General features: G+C 39.5%; 1 protein-coding gene across 4 annotated transcripts in view; it reads right to left on the bottom strand.

Moving 5' to 3' along the window:
- Positions 1-18753, bottom strand: part of PSIP1 (PC4 and SRSF1 interacting protein 1) — a gene marked incomplete at both ends in the record, with an annotated part of 42678 nt that overhangs the window by 15911 nt on the left and 8014 nt on the right. For all 4 annotated transcript variants that reach the window (XM_080708728.1, XM_080708729.1, XM_080708730.1 and 1 more), the window contains 3 exons: positions 8176-8238; positions 11735-11839; positions 14168-14306. In XM_080708728.1, coding sequence (XP_080564854.1) covers positions 8176-8238; positions 11735-11839; positions 14168-14306 — 307 coding nt within the window. The remainder of the gene's footprint in view (positions 1-8175; positions 8239-11734; positions 11840-14167; positions 14307-18753) is intronic.

The following is an 18753-nucleotide window of genomic DNA, read 5'->3' as shown; positions in this document are numbered from 1 at the left end:
AGATTAACACAGAGAAGGATGCAAAAACCATTAAGAGCTGCTTTCCCAGCCTCCAAACTATTTAAAATTCATCAACTACATCAACAAAAATCAGAACAAAAAAGCATTCAAAACACCAGTAATCTAATCTCATTAGCAAAAAAAATTTAAAGCGCCTTCTAATCAATGATCTATCTGATTTGCAAACATGAAGACTGGTGATGATAAGGATGTGGAAAACCATTCATATACTATTTACTGACTATCAATAACTGGCAATAAATTGGTACTGCTTTTCTGAGATTATTATGAATATTAGCAATAAAGAAATCTGTAAAAGTTCTGACTTGGCAAATCCAAAATTGAAAATTTATACATTTATTTTTGACTAGTTTTTAAAACATTATAACAATGGAACCTCATAGCAGTACAGAGCAAGGTAGCGCATGCCTATAATCCCAGTACTTGGGAGGCTTAAACAAGAGGATCACAGATTCATAGCCAGCCTCAACAACTTTTACTTTTTACAAGGGGGGGGGAGGGGTGTGATTCAGAAGTAGAATGCCCCTGGGTTCAACCCCCCATACCAACCAACCAACCAACCAACCAACCAACAACAACAAAAAAACAAGTCATAATGGGTGCAAACCTGTAACTCCAGTATTTGGGAAGGTGAGATAGGAGGATCAGAGGTTCAAGGACAGCCTAAGCAACTTAGTGAGACTCTCAGCAATCTAGCAAGACCTTTTTTTTTTTTCCCCCCCCTCGGGTTTGGGGATGGAACTCTGGGGCATTTGACCTCCGAGCTATACCCCCTGCCCTTTTTTATTCTTTATTTTGAAACCGGGTCTCATTGAGTTGCAGAGGGCCTAAGTAGCTGAGGCTGTCCCCGAACCACGATCCTCCAGGCTCAGCCTCCCGAATGCTGGGATTACAAACATGCGACACCACGCCTGGCTGCAAGACCCTCTTTCTAAACAAAAAATAAGGACAGGGGGTAGCCAGGCATGGTGGTGCACACTTGTAATCCCAGTATTTGAGAGGCTGACACAGGAGGATTGCACGAGTTCAAAGCCAGCCTCAGCCACTTAGTGAGGCTCTCAAGCAATGTAGTGAGACCCTACTTCCAAATAAAATATAAAATAGGTCTGGGAGTATAGCCCAGAGGTAGAAAGCCCCTGAGGTTCCATACCCAGTACCCCCCACACACAAGATAAATATAATACTTAAAGGATTTGAGGTATCCTTAGGGAGAGAATGCCTCTTTGTTCACTACCACCAAAAAAAAAAAAAAAAAAAAAATCTGATCTAAGAAAACTAATCCTTACTCTCAGAAATACTACAAAAGCTCCTCCCTAAACATCAGCTCAGATTAAGAGTTTATGAGACTACCTTGCTTTGACCCAATCCTGTCCTATCCTGTCCTAGTAGCTCTGAACCAGGCATCTGTGTTTTTATAAAACTCCATCAGTACCAAAGGCGGAGAAACCAAGATTGAGAGCTTTTTACCTACTAATGAAGAGGGCAGAAGTTTTATAATATTCAGTTTCCGCTCTTCACTTCACTTATACACTATGCTTTTGGAAGTAAAGCAAGACGGCAGCTGGGCATGATGGCACACACTTGTAATCCCAGTACTTGGGAAGCTGAGACAGGAGGATCACAAGTTTGCAGCCAGCTTCAGCTACTTAGTGAGGCCCTCTACAACTTAGTGAGACCCGGTTTCAAAACAATGAATAAAAAGTAGGGCTGGGGGTGTAGCTCAGAGGTAGAATGTTCCTGGTTTCATCCCCAGTACCACAAAAAATAAAGACAGCAAATGAGTTTCATGTAAAAATGGACACATGAAATACCAATAAAAGGTAACAAGTTTATCAATAACTCAATAAAAATTAACACTAAGTACAAAGACTAATAAAAGAAAACATGGATATGTTACTATTATAGCAAAATCATACAAACCAAAACCATAACTTAATATTTTATCTAGAGAAAGGACTTAGTTGAAATGTAGGTATTTAAATATCTTAATGTAAATGTTCTATGTGACTAAATTCATTTATTTTACTTGATTTCTAGCCTTTGACTCGTTTCCTCCCCTTTACTGCCCCACTTTCTAGCTGTCCTACCTTCCCTAGAGCCATCCTACACATGAAAACCTTAAGGGGTTACTATTTAGAGGCTATCTCACGCCCTCTGCATCCTTGTTTTGTAGAACCTGTCCCACAAATCCCAATGAAGATTACTATACAATTCTACTTTCTGTGCTCTATTTTCCTCAAGTTGCTGAGCCCTGCTTGGGGAGGGAAAATGCACAACATGTATTAATTTTATGCAATCTCAGCTAAGATCTCAAAAAGCCATTCATTCATTCATTCATTCTCTATCCTGCCTTTTATCTCAGGCACTGAATAGCTAGGATAAACTTACTTGTACCATACCTGGAAGTCCTGCTTTGAATGGATAACAAAGAGGGAGAGAGTAAGCCAGTAGGAAGGAATTCCTACTTTAAAATTCTCCTTAGAAATTTGAAGTTTTCTTTCACCCTTCTCTGTGACAAAGAGGCTAAAATATGTCTTCCTTCTTAAGTCCATTTCTTCAAATGGGCCCTCCCTTCTCTCATATACTTAATTTATAACAGCTCATTCTATACCTTCAATCTTTACTAGTTTTGCAAAGAAAATATGTTAAGGCATCTATATTTTTTTCACTGTACACTTTCCCTTACTTATGCAAATCTCTGCTGAATTGCTGCATTACTTCTTTCCTCCAGAGATTTCAAAACTACACTGTAACTTTACCATTAAATATTTTATTCTCAGGCTGGGGATGTAGCTTAGCAGTAGAGGAAGGCCCTTCCATCCCCAATACAGCAAAAATAGACTAGTGATAAAAACATTTTATTCTTCAACCCACTTCATCTGGCTTCTGTCCTTATCACTCATCTACATTAAAATATCTTGGAGTCTAACAGTCAAATACCTTATTGGACCCTATTTATGTCAACACACTATTCCTGAATACTCATTCAATACTCATTCCTGAAATTCTCCTCTCCTTTGTTTAGCTTGATATCCTTTGTGCTTCTGCTAATTTACTCTCAGCCATAACTTTGCATATCCACCTTCCCTCCTCTCCATTATACTCCCTCAGAATTCCAGTTTCTGCTTACATCAATCCCAGTAAACATTTTCCACTGACCTCACATGTCTCATCTTTTCATCACTGGCTACATCTTTAACTTTTTTGCCTCTTTGGTGCCAGAACAATATTTATCTTAAGTGCAATTCCCATAGGTGCTTCAAGTTTTCCTCCCCATCTATCTGATCCTAAACCAGCATCCTCTATCCTCTGTCTTTCCAGCACCTAAGTCATCCAAGGCAACATCTTAGATTCTTCCCAGATTCTGCCTCACTCTCTTCCCAATTTTTAGTCAACCTTCACCTCTTAAGTTTTTTTTTTTTTTTTTTTTTTTTTTGCAGGGGGGTATTGGGGACTGAACCCAGGGACATTCTACCTCTGAGCTACAGTCCCAATCCTATTTCATTTTTTAATTTTGAAACAAAATCTAAACTGCCGATGCTGTCCTCAAATCTGCAATCCTCTGGTGTCTCAACCTCCTATGCACTGAGGCTACAAGCATGTGCCATCATACCCACTCCTCTTAAAGTATTTATGTATTTACTTTTGGTGCTGGGAATTGAACCAGGAGACATCCTACCTCTGAACCACACCCCCAGCTTTAAGTTTTGAAACAGGGTCTCACTAAACTGTGGAGGCTGGGCTTAAACCTGAGATCCTCCTGTCTCAGGCTCCCAAGTACCAGGATTATAGACAGGGGTACACTACCATGACCAACTCCAAAAGTACTTTTAAATCCCATCTCTCCCCTGCACTACTAAAAAGAACCTGCTTTAATAAAGGTCCTTACCATTTCCTTTCAACTCCTTAGAAGGCCTTTTATAACCTAGTTACCAAGTCACTGTCATAACACCCACTTTAACCCTTTTATTTATGTAAAAATATGACTTGGAGATATCAAAGGCGTCATTCCAGACCACCAAAGAAACTCAAATCACAAATTTTTTGATTTTGCAAAGCACATAAGTTATATTTATACCACACTGTAGTCTGTTAAGTGCATAATAGCTTTATATCTAAAAACATGATGCACATACCTTATTTTAAAAATGCTTTATTCAGCTGAGATGTAGCTCAGTGATAGAGAGCAATTGCCTAGCATTCGAGAGGGGCTGGGTTTAATCCCTAGCACCACACACACAAAAATAAAAAAATTTTATTGCTTAAAAATGCTAACAATCATCTGCACCTTCAACGAGCTGTAGTCTTTTTGTGATTGGAGGCCTTACCTTGAGGTTGATGACTATTGACTAATCAGCATGGTGGCTACTGAAGGTAGGGTGACTGGCAGTTTCTTAAAATAAGACAATGAAGTTTACCATATCAATTGACTCTTCCTTTCACAAGATTTCTGTCGCATTTGATGACACTTGATAGCATTTTACCAACAGATCTTCTTTCAGAATTGGAGTCAGTCCTCTCAAATTCTGCTGCTGCTTTATCAACTAAGTTTATATAATACTCTAAATCCTTTGCTGTTGCTTCAACAATATTTACGACACCTTCACCAGTAGATTCCATTTCAAGAAACTACTTCCTTGCTCATCCATAAGGGCTGCAGGGTGGATTTATGTTAGCAGGCATGAAAATAACATTATTCTTACTGAACATCTCCATCAGAGTTCTTATATGACCAGGTGCATTCCCAATAAAGTATACCATGTTGCAAACAGTTATGCTATCCAGGATTTTTTGTTCCATTTAAAGCACAGGCAGAGTAGATTTAATATAATTTTTAAGGGCTCTAGGATTTTCAAAATGGTAAGTGAGCACTGGCTTCAACTTCAAGTCACCAGCTACACTGGACTCTAATAAGATTCAGCCTGCCCTTTGAGGCTCTGGAACCAGGCACTGACTGACCTCTCTAGTTCTAAGTCCTAGAGGGCATCTTCTTCCAATGTCAGGCTGTTTCCTCTATATGGAAAAATCTGTTTAGTGTAGCCACCAACAATTATCTTAGTGAGATCTTCTGGCTAATTTGCTGCAGCTGCGGCTTCTACATTAGCACTTGCTGCCTCCTTTGCACTTTTATGTTATAAAGACAGCTTCTTTCCATAAACCTCATGAGTTAAAAGCTCTACTAGCCTCAATCTGTACTTCTCTAGCTTCCTCACCTTTCTCAGCCTTCACAGAACTGAAGACAAGAGTCTTGCTCTGGATTAGGTTTTAGCTTACAACAGTATTGTAGCTGGCTTGATCATCCAGACCACTAAAACTTTCTCCTCATCAGCAGTAAGTCTGTTTCTTTTTTGGGGGGCGTGTATCTGGGGATGGAACCCAGGGGCATTCACCCTCTGAGCTACCCCCACCTGCCCTATTTTTTATTATTTTGAAAGAGAATCTCACTAAGTTGTGGAGAGCCTAAGTAGCTGAGGCTGTCCACAAAATGCAATCCTCTGGTTTCAGCCTCCCAAATGCTGGGATTACAAGCGTGCACCACCACGCCCGGCTTGCTTTCTTATTTTTTGCATTCACTGGAATAGCACACTTTTCATGTCAAGAACTTTTACAATGAATTCACAACTTGGCCTACTGACCCAAGAGGCCTAGCTTCCAACCTATCTTGGCTTTCAACATGTCTTCCTCACAAAAGTTAATCATTTCTATTTTTTGATATAAGGTGAGGAGTGAAGATTTCTTTCACTTGAACACCTAGAGGATATTGTAAGGTTATTAACTGCTAATTTCAGTATTTTCCTGTCTCAAGGAACAGGAAAGGAGAGAGAGAGAGAGATGGGGATGCAGCTTTGTGATACCCCAAAACAAACATTAACATAAAAGATCACTCATCAAAGATCACTAACCACAGACCACCATAACAAAGAAAATAGCAAAGTCTGAAATGTGAGAATTACCAAAATGTGAGACAAAATAGAGCACATGTTGAAAAAACGGCACTTCAAAACTTGTATAATGTGAGGTTGCAACAAACCTTCCCATTTTGTAAAAAATACAAAAATACTTTGTATTACAAATCACAATGATGCAAAATGCAATAAAACAAAGCACCCCTGTTTTCTATCTTAATAAAAATGCAAGTTCAATGGCAAAAAAGACCTACCTGTCTTCCTTACAGCTTAATTTCATGCCTGGGTTAGTAAAGTTAGTACTAAAATGCTGAGTGAATTTTTCAGTGAATTGGTCTTGCTGCCTAATCCAATCCCCATTTTGTTACACTGCTTTAATAAAGAAGAAATCTAATATTTAAAATGATACAATGGCTTCCCATTACTTCTCTAAATTCAGGTTTCTCAGGATTCACTGGGAGTCTGTACCTATTTCCCTCCAGCTTTTAAGCTGGAAATGCTTAAAATGACATTTTTCTCTATGCATCTATATATGCTATTTATTTATTTACTTATTTATTTATTTATTTTTGGTGGTACTGGGGTTCCTGGAAGCCCTTCTACCTCCGGGCTACACTCCCAGACCTATTTTTACATTTTATATTTGGAAACAGGGTCTCCTAACCCAGCGTGCCCGGCTGGCTTCGAACCTGCATGATCCTCCTGTCTCTCCCTCCCAAGTGCAGGGATTACAAGTGTGCGCCACCACTCCAGGCAACTAATTTATTTTTGCGATACTATGAATTGAATCCCAAGACATTCTACTTCTGAGCTAGATCCCCAACCCTATTTTTTTTCCCCCGAGCTACACCCCCTGCCCTATTTTTTATTCTTTATATTTGAAACCGGGTCTCACTGAATTGCAGAGTCTCATTTAGTAGCTGAGGCTGTCCGCGAACCGCGATCCTCCAGTCTCAGCCTCCGGAATACTGGGATTACAAGCGTGCGCCACCACACCCAGCTCCCAACGCTATTTTTTTATTTTGAAACATGAGCTCATTAGAATGCTGACAATCATTGTTCCTAAGACTAGTTTCAAAGCTGCACTCCTCCTGTCTCAGCCTTCCAAGTACTGGGATTACAGGTGTGTGACACCACATGGGGCTCTATATAGCTATCTTTCTCCCTCCTTCATCTGTCTGACAAAGTTCTTGGTTATCTTTTTTTTTGGGGGGGGGGTGGTATTGGGGATGGAACCCAAGGGCTTTTCTACCTCTGGGCTATATTCCCAGAACTATTTTATTTGGAAATAGGGTCTCACTAAGTTGCTGAGAGCCTCACTCAGTAGCTGAGACTGGATTCAAAACTGTGCAATTCTCCTGCCTCAGCTTCCCAAGCATGGGGATTACAAGCATGCACCACCACTCCCAGCTTTCTTTTAAATATTAAAGTCATCACATCATTTCCCACACATATACAAGAGGATAAAAAGCCACTGTAACTTGTTTTTTTTTGGTGATACTAAGGATGGAAGCCAGGGGCATTCTACCTCCAATATACACCCCCAGCTCTATTTTTTGTCCTTATTTTCAAACAGGGTCTCACTGAGTTGCAAAGGGCCTAAGTAGCTGAGGCTGTCTGCAAACCATGATCCTCCTGTCTCAGCCTCCCAAGTGCTGGGATTACAAGCATGTGCCACCAGGCCTGGCTTGATTCTCTTTTTATCTTTGGCATACAATAAACTGAGACATAAATAGGTCAGAAAAGAGTGTGAACAAAACTTTATACAGGAAGAAGTAGTTCATATTAATTAAAAGACTACCAGATCCCTAGCCTTGTACTGTCACAATCTCATTTCATACAACCATGTGACATAACAGTAATAAAATGATAGACAACACTTACATAGCACATACTAGTCTTCTAGAGACCAAGATTATAAACATTTCACATGCATCAAGTCATTTAATCCTTTCAATGACACTATGAATATCTATCTACTGCTATCCATTTCACAAACAAAAGCCTCTGCTCTTACTACAATGAATAAAAACTATTTCATTTCTTCCTTTATCATTCAACTTAAGGCACTATAACTACATCACCAAGAAAAAAAACGTTTTACCAATTAAACATAACTTACACTTTAAAAATTAAAGGATTTAGAGTAAAAGATCAAGTTTTAATAAGGTTTTACTATTTCTACTCTTCCTCAATCCACGTAAAATAAAGTTTCTTTTAAGATTCCAATGGTTAATCAGTGAATTACCTTCCTCTTTCTTCCTCTTCTGGCAGCTTTTGGAGTAGTTATGTCAATTGCTTTAGTCACATCCTTAAAAAAAAATAAGTGAAACTGAGTAAATTATGGCAAGGAAGAAAAAAACTTCTGAAAACTAAAATTGGCAAACGTATTTTATTAAAAGTTCCAAGTCAGGCGTGGTGGTGCACACTTGTAATCCCAGTACTTGGTAGCTGAGATAGGAGGATCGCAGGTTTGCAGCCAGCCTCAGCAAGAGGCCCTCCTCAACTTAGTGAGAACCCATTTCAAAATAAAGAATAAAAATTAGAGCTGGGCACACACTTATAATCCCAGCATTTTGGAGGCTGAGACAGGAGGATCAGTTTGTGGACAGCTGCAACTACTTAGTGAGGCCCTTTGCAACTCAGTGAGACCCCGTTTCAAAATAAAGAATAAAAAAATAGGGCTGGGGGTATAGCTCAGAGGTACAATGCCCTGGGGGTACCATTCCCAGTACCGCAGAAAAAAATAAAAAATAGGGCTGAGGGTGTAGCTCAGAGGTAGAATGCCCCTGGGTATAACTCCCAGGTATGCAAAAATAAACTCAAAAAGTTTTCAGAGAAGTTTATTCTGCTTCTCTGACCTTGGAAATTATAAACAATAAAAGTCTTAACAAAAGTCAGGTATGATGGCTCATGCTGGTAATTCTAGCATTTGGGAGGCTGAGACAGGAGGATCCGGGTTCTCAGATAGCCTCAGCTACTGATGCCCTTTGCAACTCAGTGAGACCCTGTTTCAAAATAAAGAATAAAAATTAAGGCTGAGGGTGTAACTCAGAGGTAGAATGCCCCGGGTTCCATCCCAGTACTGCAAGAAAAAAAAAAAAAAGCCTTAACATTATAAAATGGGTGTGGTGGCATACCCCTGTAATCCCAGTACTTGGAATGTCGAGATATGAGGATCACAAATTCAAGGCCAGCCTCAGCAACTTCGGGACAGCCTGTTTCAAACTAAAAATACAATAGGGCTGTGGTGGGGAGGGGGTAGCTCAGAAACAGAAAATCTCTGGGTTCAATCCCCAGTACTACCACCACCACCACCACCAAATTGTGTGTGTGTGTGTGTGTGTGTGTGTGTGTGTGTGTGAGAGAGAGAGAGAGAGAGAGAGAGAGAGACAGACAGACAGAGAGACAGACAGACAGACAGACACAGACAGACAGGCAGGCAGACAGACAGACACGGATATAGACTGGGGATTGAACCCAGGGGCATTCTACCTCCAAGTTATACTCATAGCCAATGTTTTAAATGTCTTATCTGAAAACGGTCTCGCTAAGTTGCCGAAGCTGGCTTCGAGCCTACAATAATCCTGTCTCAACCTCCCCCAAGAAATGGGACTACAAGCATTTTCCACGACACCAAACTATAACAAAATCTAGATCATGAAATGAAAATAATCACTAGTATCATCCCTAGAAAAAAACAATGTATTCCCACCATCAACTCAAATATAAAAAGTCATGCTTGTTAGTACACCAAAGTTTGCTTATTTAGATTTATAAAATCACTTTTTCTATAGCAGAATCCTGAATATTAGGTCTGTGGTTCTTTTTTGTTGTTGTTGTTGTTGGCGGTACTGGGGATGGAACCCAGGGACATTCTACCTCTGAGTTATACCCCGAGCCCTATTTTTTTTGTGTGTGTGGTACTGGAGTTCCTGGAAGCCCTTATACCTCTGGGATACACTCCCACGGGCTACACTCTCAGACCTACTTTTTAACTTTTTTATGTGTAAACAGGGTCTCTTAAACCAGCGAGGCTGGCTCCGAACCAGCGCAATCCTCCTGTCTCCGCCTCCCAAGCTCGGGGATTACAAGCATGCCACGCCCGGCCCGAGCCCTATTTTTTCTTTATTTTGAAACAGACTCTCACTGAGTTGCAAAGGGCCTCACTAAGTAGTAGCTAAGGATGTCCTCGAACCGAGATTCTCCGGTCTCAGCCTCCCAAATGCTGCGATTACAAATGTGCGCCACCACGCCTGACTGGTCTGTGGTTCTTAAAAGATAGCTAAGATTTTGGAAATCACCTAACAACAATTTCATGAAGCCTAAAAGAGCTAAATCAGTCTTTTAAATTACAATCACACAACGGTAGAAATCAACATAGGTTTAAAAAAAGTTCAGTCTAGCCGGGCGTGGTGGCGCACACTTGTAATCCCCGCACTTGGGAGGCAGAGACTGAAGAATCGTGCAGGTTCAAAGCCAGCCTTGCTTGCTTAAGAGATCCTGTTTCCAAAAATAAAAAAGTATAAAATAGGTCTGGGAGTGTAGCCCGGAGATAGGACTTCCAGGAACCCTAGTACCACCAAAAAATTTTTAAAAATAATAATAAAAAGTTCAGTCTAATGCTCTTTCTAATATATCTACCTATCCCTTAATATTCCTCTCTTAAAAAATATTCCTAATGCCGGGCATGGTGGCGCACGCTTGTAATCCCCATGCTTGGGAGGCAGAGACAGGAGGACCGCGCAGGTTCGAAGCCAGCCACGTGCTGGCTTAGGAGACCCTGTTTCCAAATAATAAATGTAAAAATAGTTCTGGGAGTGTAGCCCGGAGGTAGAAGGGCTTCCAGGAACCCCAGTACCACCAAATATATATATATATATATTTTATTTTCCCCCCTAAAAAAGGATAACCCACCCTTATATTTTGCACATAAAAGTAACTTCAAATAAAATATATTCAAGCTGGGAGTGGTGGCACAAGCTTGTAATCCCAGTATTTGGGAGGCTGAGACAGGATTGTGGTTTGTGGCCAGGCTCAGCTACTTAGTGATGCCCTTTGCAACTCAATGAGACCCCGTTACAAAATAAAGAATAAAAAGTAGGGCTGGGAATGTAGCTTGGAGGTAGAAAGCCCTTGGATTCTATCCCCAATACCCAACCCCCCCCCACACCCATCTTTAAAATACAGCCAGACATGGTGGCATATGTCTTTAATCCCAGTACTTGGGAGGCTGAGACAGAAGACTGCAGGTTCAAAGCCATCCTCGACAAGTCAGTGAGGCCCTCTGCAACTTAGTCAGACCCTGTTTCAAAATAAAAAGAACGAGTTGGGCGTGGTGGTGCATGCTTGTAATCCCAGCATTTGGGAGGCTGAGACTGGAGGATCGTGGTTCACGGACAGCCTCAGCTACTTAGTGAGGCCCTCCACAACTCAGTGAGACCCTGTTTCAAAATAAAGAATAAAAAATTGGGTAGGGGGTGTAGCTCGGAGGTCAAATGCCTCTGGGTTCCATCCCCAGACCCACAAAAATAAATAAATAAATAAAAATTAAAATTAAAAAATAAAAAGAGCTGGGGTGTAGCACAGAGGTAAAATGCCCCTGGGTTCAAACCTTAGTACCAAAAATAAACAAACAATCTTATAATTATGAATATAGTACTTATACAAGAAAATAAGCCTTAAATATGTTCTCATTCATTTTTCAAGTACTTTAAAGATTACTTTCTACTTTTCCAGGTCAACTCATTTTACAATTTCTTCCTTGCAACAAAATGGCGGTCAAGTACAAAAGAAGTCAAACATACCTCATTGCTGGCCTTTTCTTCCTGATCAGTATCTTCCTTTGAAATACTAGTTTCTTTTTCTTCAACTTCAACATCAGATGATGTGTTTGATTGTTTAGTTGATGCCTGTGCACAATAAATACTATTAATTTCACAAAATATTTACTAACTTGTAATTTTTCTACTCATAAATAAAAAAACCTTTTACAAATCATGTTTGCAATAAAGTTAGAAGTTACCCTGGTTTATATTCCATAGGATACTCTTAATATATATAATTTAAAAACCCTTTCAGATGCTACCATAGGTTGAATATCTCTACAGAAAATCTTAAATGTTTCCAAATCCAATTCTCTTTGTAAACAAGGCCAGGTGTGGAGGCACATGCCTATAATCCCAGTACTTGAGAGACTGAGACAGGAGGATTGCAGGCTAAAAGCCAGCATTAACAATTTAGCAAGACTGTTTTCAAATTAAAAATAAAATAGGACCAGAGATGTAGCCCTAGGTTCAATCCCCAGCAACACACACACACACACACACACACACACACACACACACACACCCAGAAAACTGATCACGCTATAGAAATTTTAAAAACTCACGATGGCAACTTTCTGTTCTAAATAATTTGGACATCACTGTTTTTCCTAAACCCTGTGCAACTAGGGATGGGTCTGGGCCTGGGAATTACAGAGTGCATTAGATCAGCACAATTGTACTTTTGGTAAAGACTAAAACTTACTTGGGTTCATCTACATAACCTACAAAAATTTCATTATAAAATTTAAAAATTACAGATCTATATGATGAAAACCACCTGGAGATTACATGGACAATCTGAAAGATGATGCCATAAAGGTATAAACAGAAGAGAAACTAAAATGTTAGTTCTATAAAACAATCAATTTTGTCTATTTTGACAGATGTCCTCCCATTACTCAGTTAAGGCAATTATGATGGGAAACCATATCCATTAAAAAAAAGGAATGTATGAGCTGTTATGTTCATTCAATAAATGAATGGATGTATGAATATTAAGTATCTCCTCTTCCCACACATATAACAGTGCTGAGCATACAGGACACACAAATTTGTAATTCATGGAGCTAACTTAATAGTCTGGGGCAGTTACAGACAAATACAGAAGCAGTTATGATATGCTGTGATGAGTACCATGACAAATAAGACACTTGAGATCATCTAATGCAGCCCTGAAACATCTATGAAAGATTGAAATGTTCCAGATAGAATTTCTGAAAAGTTTTCAAAAGTGGAAAACATGTTTAGTCATTCATGCTCTTCTCTGTTAATACTACTTTAAGTCTTAATAAAAGTGCTTTACTGATTAATAATAAACTGTCTCTTACAGCTCTCTGGTTCTATTATAAAGCCCAGTTTATACAGGTCAAGTACTCAACTGATAACACAAAAATAGGTATTAGAGACTGAACCCAGCAACAGAGCTACTCCCGGCCCTTCTAATTTTTTGTTTTTGAAACAAGAGTATCACTGGGCTGCTGAAAGTCTTGGTAGGTAGTTGAGACTGTCCTCAAACCTGCAATCCTGGTATTTTATCCTCCCAAGTACTGGGATTATACACATAAACCACCAAACCCAGCTTGGAATGACCGGTACAGAAAAGAATTAAGAAGCCGGGCATGGTGGCGCATGCTTGTAATCCCCGCGCTTGGGAGGCTGAGAAAGGAGGATTGCGCAGGTTCGAAGCCAGCCTCAGCTACTTAGTGAGGCTCTCAGCAACTTAGTGAGACCCTGTTTCCAAATAAAATATAAAATAGGTCTGGGAGTATAGCCCGGAGGTGGTAGAAAGCTTCTGGGTTCTACCCCCAGTACCACCAAAAAAAAAAAAAAAATTAAGAAAAACATAGTAGTTTGTTTTAGGAGTAAAATTATACAAATTCAGTAAAAGCAAACCGTTCCATGAAAATTTAATGTCAAATTAACAAATGCTCTGGACACATGAACACCATAGACAAGAAGGTATAAGATTGTTCTAGACATTAATAAGTTGTAATTTGCAGAGTGCTGTAAGTACTTTTGTCATGCATTTAATTTTACCCATTAGGTTCATATTCTAACACAATTCCATGGATTTAGAAATCATAGTAAGAAAATTTAAGTATATACCCCCCTCTGTGTTAAAGAATATGCATTTAAAAGAACAATACATACCCCTTTAAACTCAGCAATGTATTAAATAAACTCTCAATCAGGAAGAGTTAATGAACATTGCTTTTTTTAAAGATCTCTTTAGCCATGCAATTAATAATTTCAACAAATCACCTACACGTAAAAGGTCAAGGTTCAACACCTCATAAAGAACAAAATTTAATATGAAATTTAGAAGGCTCTTAATATATTACTTTCCTATAGCTAGAACAGTGATTATTTCCCAAGACTGAATAAGTAATACTAAACTAAATTTTGACTCACCTGTTGGCTTGAAAATTTCACTTTCGGATTGTTATCTATCTCCCATAAGCCTTCATTAAAACCTTTTCGTTTATTTGGTTTGCCATACTTTTCCTTATTTTCTGAGTACGGAAATATATCCTTTGGTCCTAAAAAGGCACTAAAACAAAAAGACAGAATGTGAGAGTAAAGCATCCTCAATAAGTTATTAAATAGCACTCTTACTGGGCGTGGTGGCGCATGCTTGTAATCCCCGCTTGGGAGGCAGAAACAGGAGGATCGCGCTGGTTCGGAGCCAGCCTTACTGGCTTAAGAGACCCTGTTTCCAAATTAAAAAAAAAAAAAAAAAGTAAAACAGGTCTGGGAGTGTAGCCTGGAGGTAAAAGGGCTTCCAGGAACCCCAGTACCACCAAAAAAAAAAAAAAAACTATCTTATGTTTTTGTTTGTTTTGGTGGTACTGGGGGTGGAACCCAGAGCCTTTCTACCTCCAGGCTATACTCCCAGACCTATTTTATATTTTATTTGGAAATAGAGTCTCACTAAGTTGCTGAGAGCCTCAGTAAGTAGCTGAGGCTGGCTTTGAACCTGTGTGATCCTCCTGTCTCAGCCTCCCAAGCACTGGGATTACAAGTGTGCACCACCACGCCCGGCTCTTATGATGCATTTTAAGTGTATAAATTATATGATAATCAACAAGGATGGTTTTGGGGGACTGGATATGAAGGTGAAGGAGATTCTACCCCTGAGCTACACCCCAGCCTTTTTCTTTTGAAACAGATCTCCTTATACTATTTATTGAATGCTGGCTTCAAACCTGTGATCCTATCTCAGCTTCCCAAGTATTGGATTATAGAAGTACACCAATACATTAAGCTAGCATTCTACCACCTGTGTGATCTACCTGTCTCAGCCTCCCAGGTACTGGGATTACAAGTGTGCCACTACACCCAGCTTTTTTATACTTTTGGAAACAGGGTCTCACTAAGTTTTGGAGGGCCTCACTAAGTAGCTGAGGCTGTCCGCTAACCACAATCCTCCAGTGGTTCCGAATGCTGGGATTATAAGCGAGCGCCACCATGCCCAGCTCATAATCCTGTTAAAAAAAAAAACTATAGAAGTTGCACAAAAATGTGAATGTACTTAACACCACTGAACTATACACTTAAACATGGCTAAAACATAATTAACAAGAATTTAATGCATATTTCACAATAGCCTGAAGGAATTTCAAATGATCTCACCAAAGAAATAATGAACATTTGGGGTGATGGATATGCCAATTACCCTGATTTACTCAATACATCTTATTTACTTGTGTGTGTATCAAGTTAGATGTGGTGGTGCATGCTTGTAATCCCATTACTTGGGAAGCTGAGACAGGAGTATCGCAGGTTCAAAGCCAGCATCAGCTACATGAGGCTCTTAGCAACTTAACGAGACCGTTTCCAAATAAAATATAAAATAGGCCTGGGACTGTAGCTCAAAGGTAGAAAGCCCCTGGGTTCCATCCCCAGGATCACAAATAAAAAAAATTACAATAGAAAACAAACATGCAAAAATCTTAATAAAATACCAATAATGAAACATTTTGTTTTTTTTCTTTTTTATAATGTGGAACACTTCACAAATTTGTGTGGCATCCTTGCACAGAGGCCATACTAATTTTCTCTGCATTGTTCCAATTTTAGTATATGTGCTGCCAAAGCAAGCACATAATCAAACATTTAACTGCACTCCACATACAATTTCATTTCAATGTTATCTGGTATACTACACAACTTACAAAACTGTCAATGAAGTACATTATCTAAAAATTATCCTTTAAAAAAAATGAAATGTGTATCTGGGCGTGATGGTGCATGCTTGTAGTCCCAGCATTCAGGAGGAGGAAACCAGAGGATCGCAGTTAGCGGGCAGTCTCAGCTATTTAGTGAGGTCCTTTGCAACACAACTCAATGAGACCTTGTTTCAAAAAATTAAAAGACAGCTTGGCATGGTGGCGCACGCTTGTAATCCTAGCATTTGGGAGGCTGAGACAGGAGGATCATAGTTCGCAGAAAGTCTAAGCTACTTAGTGAGACCCTCCACAACTTAGACCCTGTTTCAAAATAAAGAATAAAAAATAGGGTGGGGGGTGTAGCTCAGAGGTCAAACGCCCCTGGGTTCCATCCCCAGACCCACAATAAAAATACTATTAGTTGAGTGTGGTGACGCACACTTGTAATCCAAGCATTTGGGATGCTGAGATGGGAGGACTGCGGTTCTAGAACGGCCCCAGCTACTTAGAGCCTTTGCAACTCAGCAAGACCCTGTTTCAAAATAAAGAATTAAAAAAAAAAAAGGGCTAGGAGTGTAGCTCAGAGGTAGAATGCCCCTTGGTTCCATCCCCAGTACCACAAAAATAAATAAAATGTGTTAAAAGTTTTATTTTAATAGCCAAGCATGGTGGCAACAAGCTTGTAATCCCAGCATTTGGGAGGCTGAGACAGGAGGATCAGGGTTCAGACAGCCTCAGCTACTTTGCAACTCAGTGAGTTCCTGATAAATAATAAAAAATAAATAATAAAAAATAGCCGGGCTTGGTGGCACACGCTTGTAATCCCCGCACTTGGGAGGTGGAGACAAGAGGATTGCGCAGGTTCGAAGCCAGCCGTGCAGGCGTAAGAGACCCTGTTTCAAAAATATAAAATAGGTCTGGGAGTGTAGCCCGGAGGTAGAAGGGCTTCCAGGAACCCCAGTACCCCCCAAAAAATAAAAAAATTTAAAAAAATTAAAAATAGAGCTGGGGGTGTAGCTCGGAGATAGAATGCTCAAGTTCCATTCCCAGTACAGCAAAAAAAAAAAAAATATATACACACACACACACCATACACACACATATATATTTTACTCAGTGAAGGAATCAGCCATGTATATCCCGTTTGTTCATTCATTCACTAATATATATACACAGTCAATTCTTATTACTGCTGGTGGTTAGTTTATAAAGCCACAGTGAACACTGAATTACTAAATAATGAATCAATGCTCCCAGGGGATACAGATTCCTTTTGTCATAACATTAACATAATCCTGTCCATAAATAACTTTGTTTTATGTGTGTTCCAATTTAAAGATACCTTTTAAAATATAATGGTATTTCATTAACCCTGAATTCACATCCAGCAACTTCTATAAACATGCACATTAAAGCAAATGATGGCCTTCTTGCACTTAGGAACACTGAATGACATTTTAGTATTAATGCTTAGGGGCTAGTTTAAAGAGCAAAGTATCCAGGAAAAAGCATAAAAATACAAAAACTCAGCTGGGTGTGGTGGCACATGCCTGTAATCAATCCCAGTACTTGGGAGGCTGAGAAGAGGATAGCAGGTTTGAAGTCAACCTCAACAACTTAGTGAGACCCTGTTTCAAAATTTTGGTTCAAAATTTAAAAAAGAAAATAAAAGTGTGGAGGTACAGCTTTGTAGTAGAATGCCCATGGGTTCAATCCTCAGTACAAATAAATTAAAAATACAAATAAGGCCGGCGTGGTAAGCATGCTTGTAATCCCAGCACTTGGGAGGCAGAGACAGTTTGAAGCCAGCCATGCTGGCTTAAGAGACCTCGCCACCACCAAAATAAAAAAAAAAGAATTATTTTAATTCTATAATTAGGGAATATTCAATATATCCATGGGGGGGGGGTCATGTGGTACTGGGTTTGGAAGCCGGGGGCATTCTATCTCCAATCAACATGCCCAGCCCTATATCCTTTTTTTTTTTTTTTTTTTTTTGGTGTGGTACTGGGGATGGAAGCCAGGGGCATTCTATTTCCAATCAACATGCCCAGCCATATTTTTTATTCTTTATTTTGAAACAGGGTCTGAGTTGCTAAGGGCCTTGATAGGTACTTGAGAGGCTGAGACAGGAGGATCACAGGATCACAGCCAACCTCAGCTACTTAGTGAGACCCTGTTTCAAAATAAAGAATAAAAAATAGGACTGGGTCGTACCTTAAAGGTAGAATGCCCCTGGGTTCCATCCCCAGCACCACCAAAAAAAAAAAAAAAAAAAAAAAAAAAGTGCTGGGGGTGTAGCTCTGGGGTTGAATTCCTCTGGGTTCAAACCCCAGTACCCTCCCCCCAAAAAAATTCATTTTAAGTATAGCTGTTTCTTTAATTTCATATACATTGGATTATATACTTTAAGTGGGTAAACTGTATGGTAATAAATTATATCTCTTCATTTTGCTGACAAAATTTTAAAGAGAATAGCATATCCTATCAAAGAAAACAATTTATTCTTTTTTGTTGTTTTTTGTTGTTGTTGTTTTTGTGTGGTACTGAGGTTTCTGGAAGCCCTTCTACCTCTGGGCTACACTCCCAGACCTATTTTTTATACTTTTTTATTTGGAAACAGGGTCTCTTAAGCCAGCATGGCTGGCTTTGAACCTGCGCGATCCTCCTATCTCCGCCTCCCAAGCACAGGGATTACAAGTGTGCGCCACCAGGCCCAGCTATAACAAGTTTTTATTATAAAATAATACCCCGGTTATAAACTTTGCTCAGTAACTGTACAAATCTTCATAATCAATTCTAAGGACATTAGACTTCAAAACAATGGTG

Source organism: Muscardinus avellanarius (assembly GCF_963383645.1).
Source record: "Muscardinus avellanarius genome assembly, chromosome: 13".
NCBI classification, from domain to species: Eukaryota; Metazoa; Chordata; class Mammalia; order Rodentia; family Gliridae; genus Muscardinus; species Muscardinus avellanarius.
The sequence above is the reverse complement of the archived record's forward strand: the minus strand, read 5'-3'. Positions and strand labels throughout refer to the sequence as shown.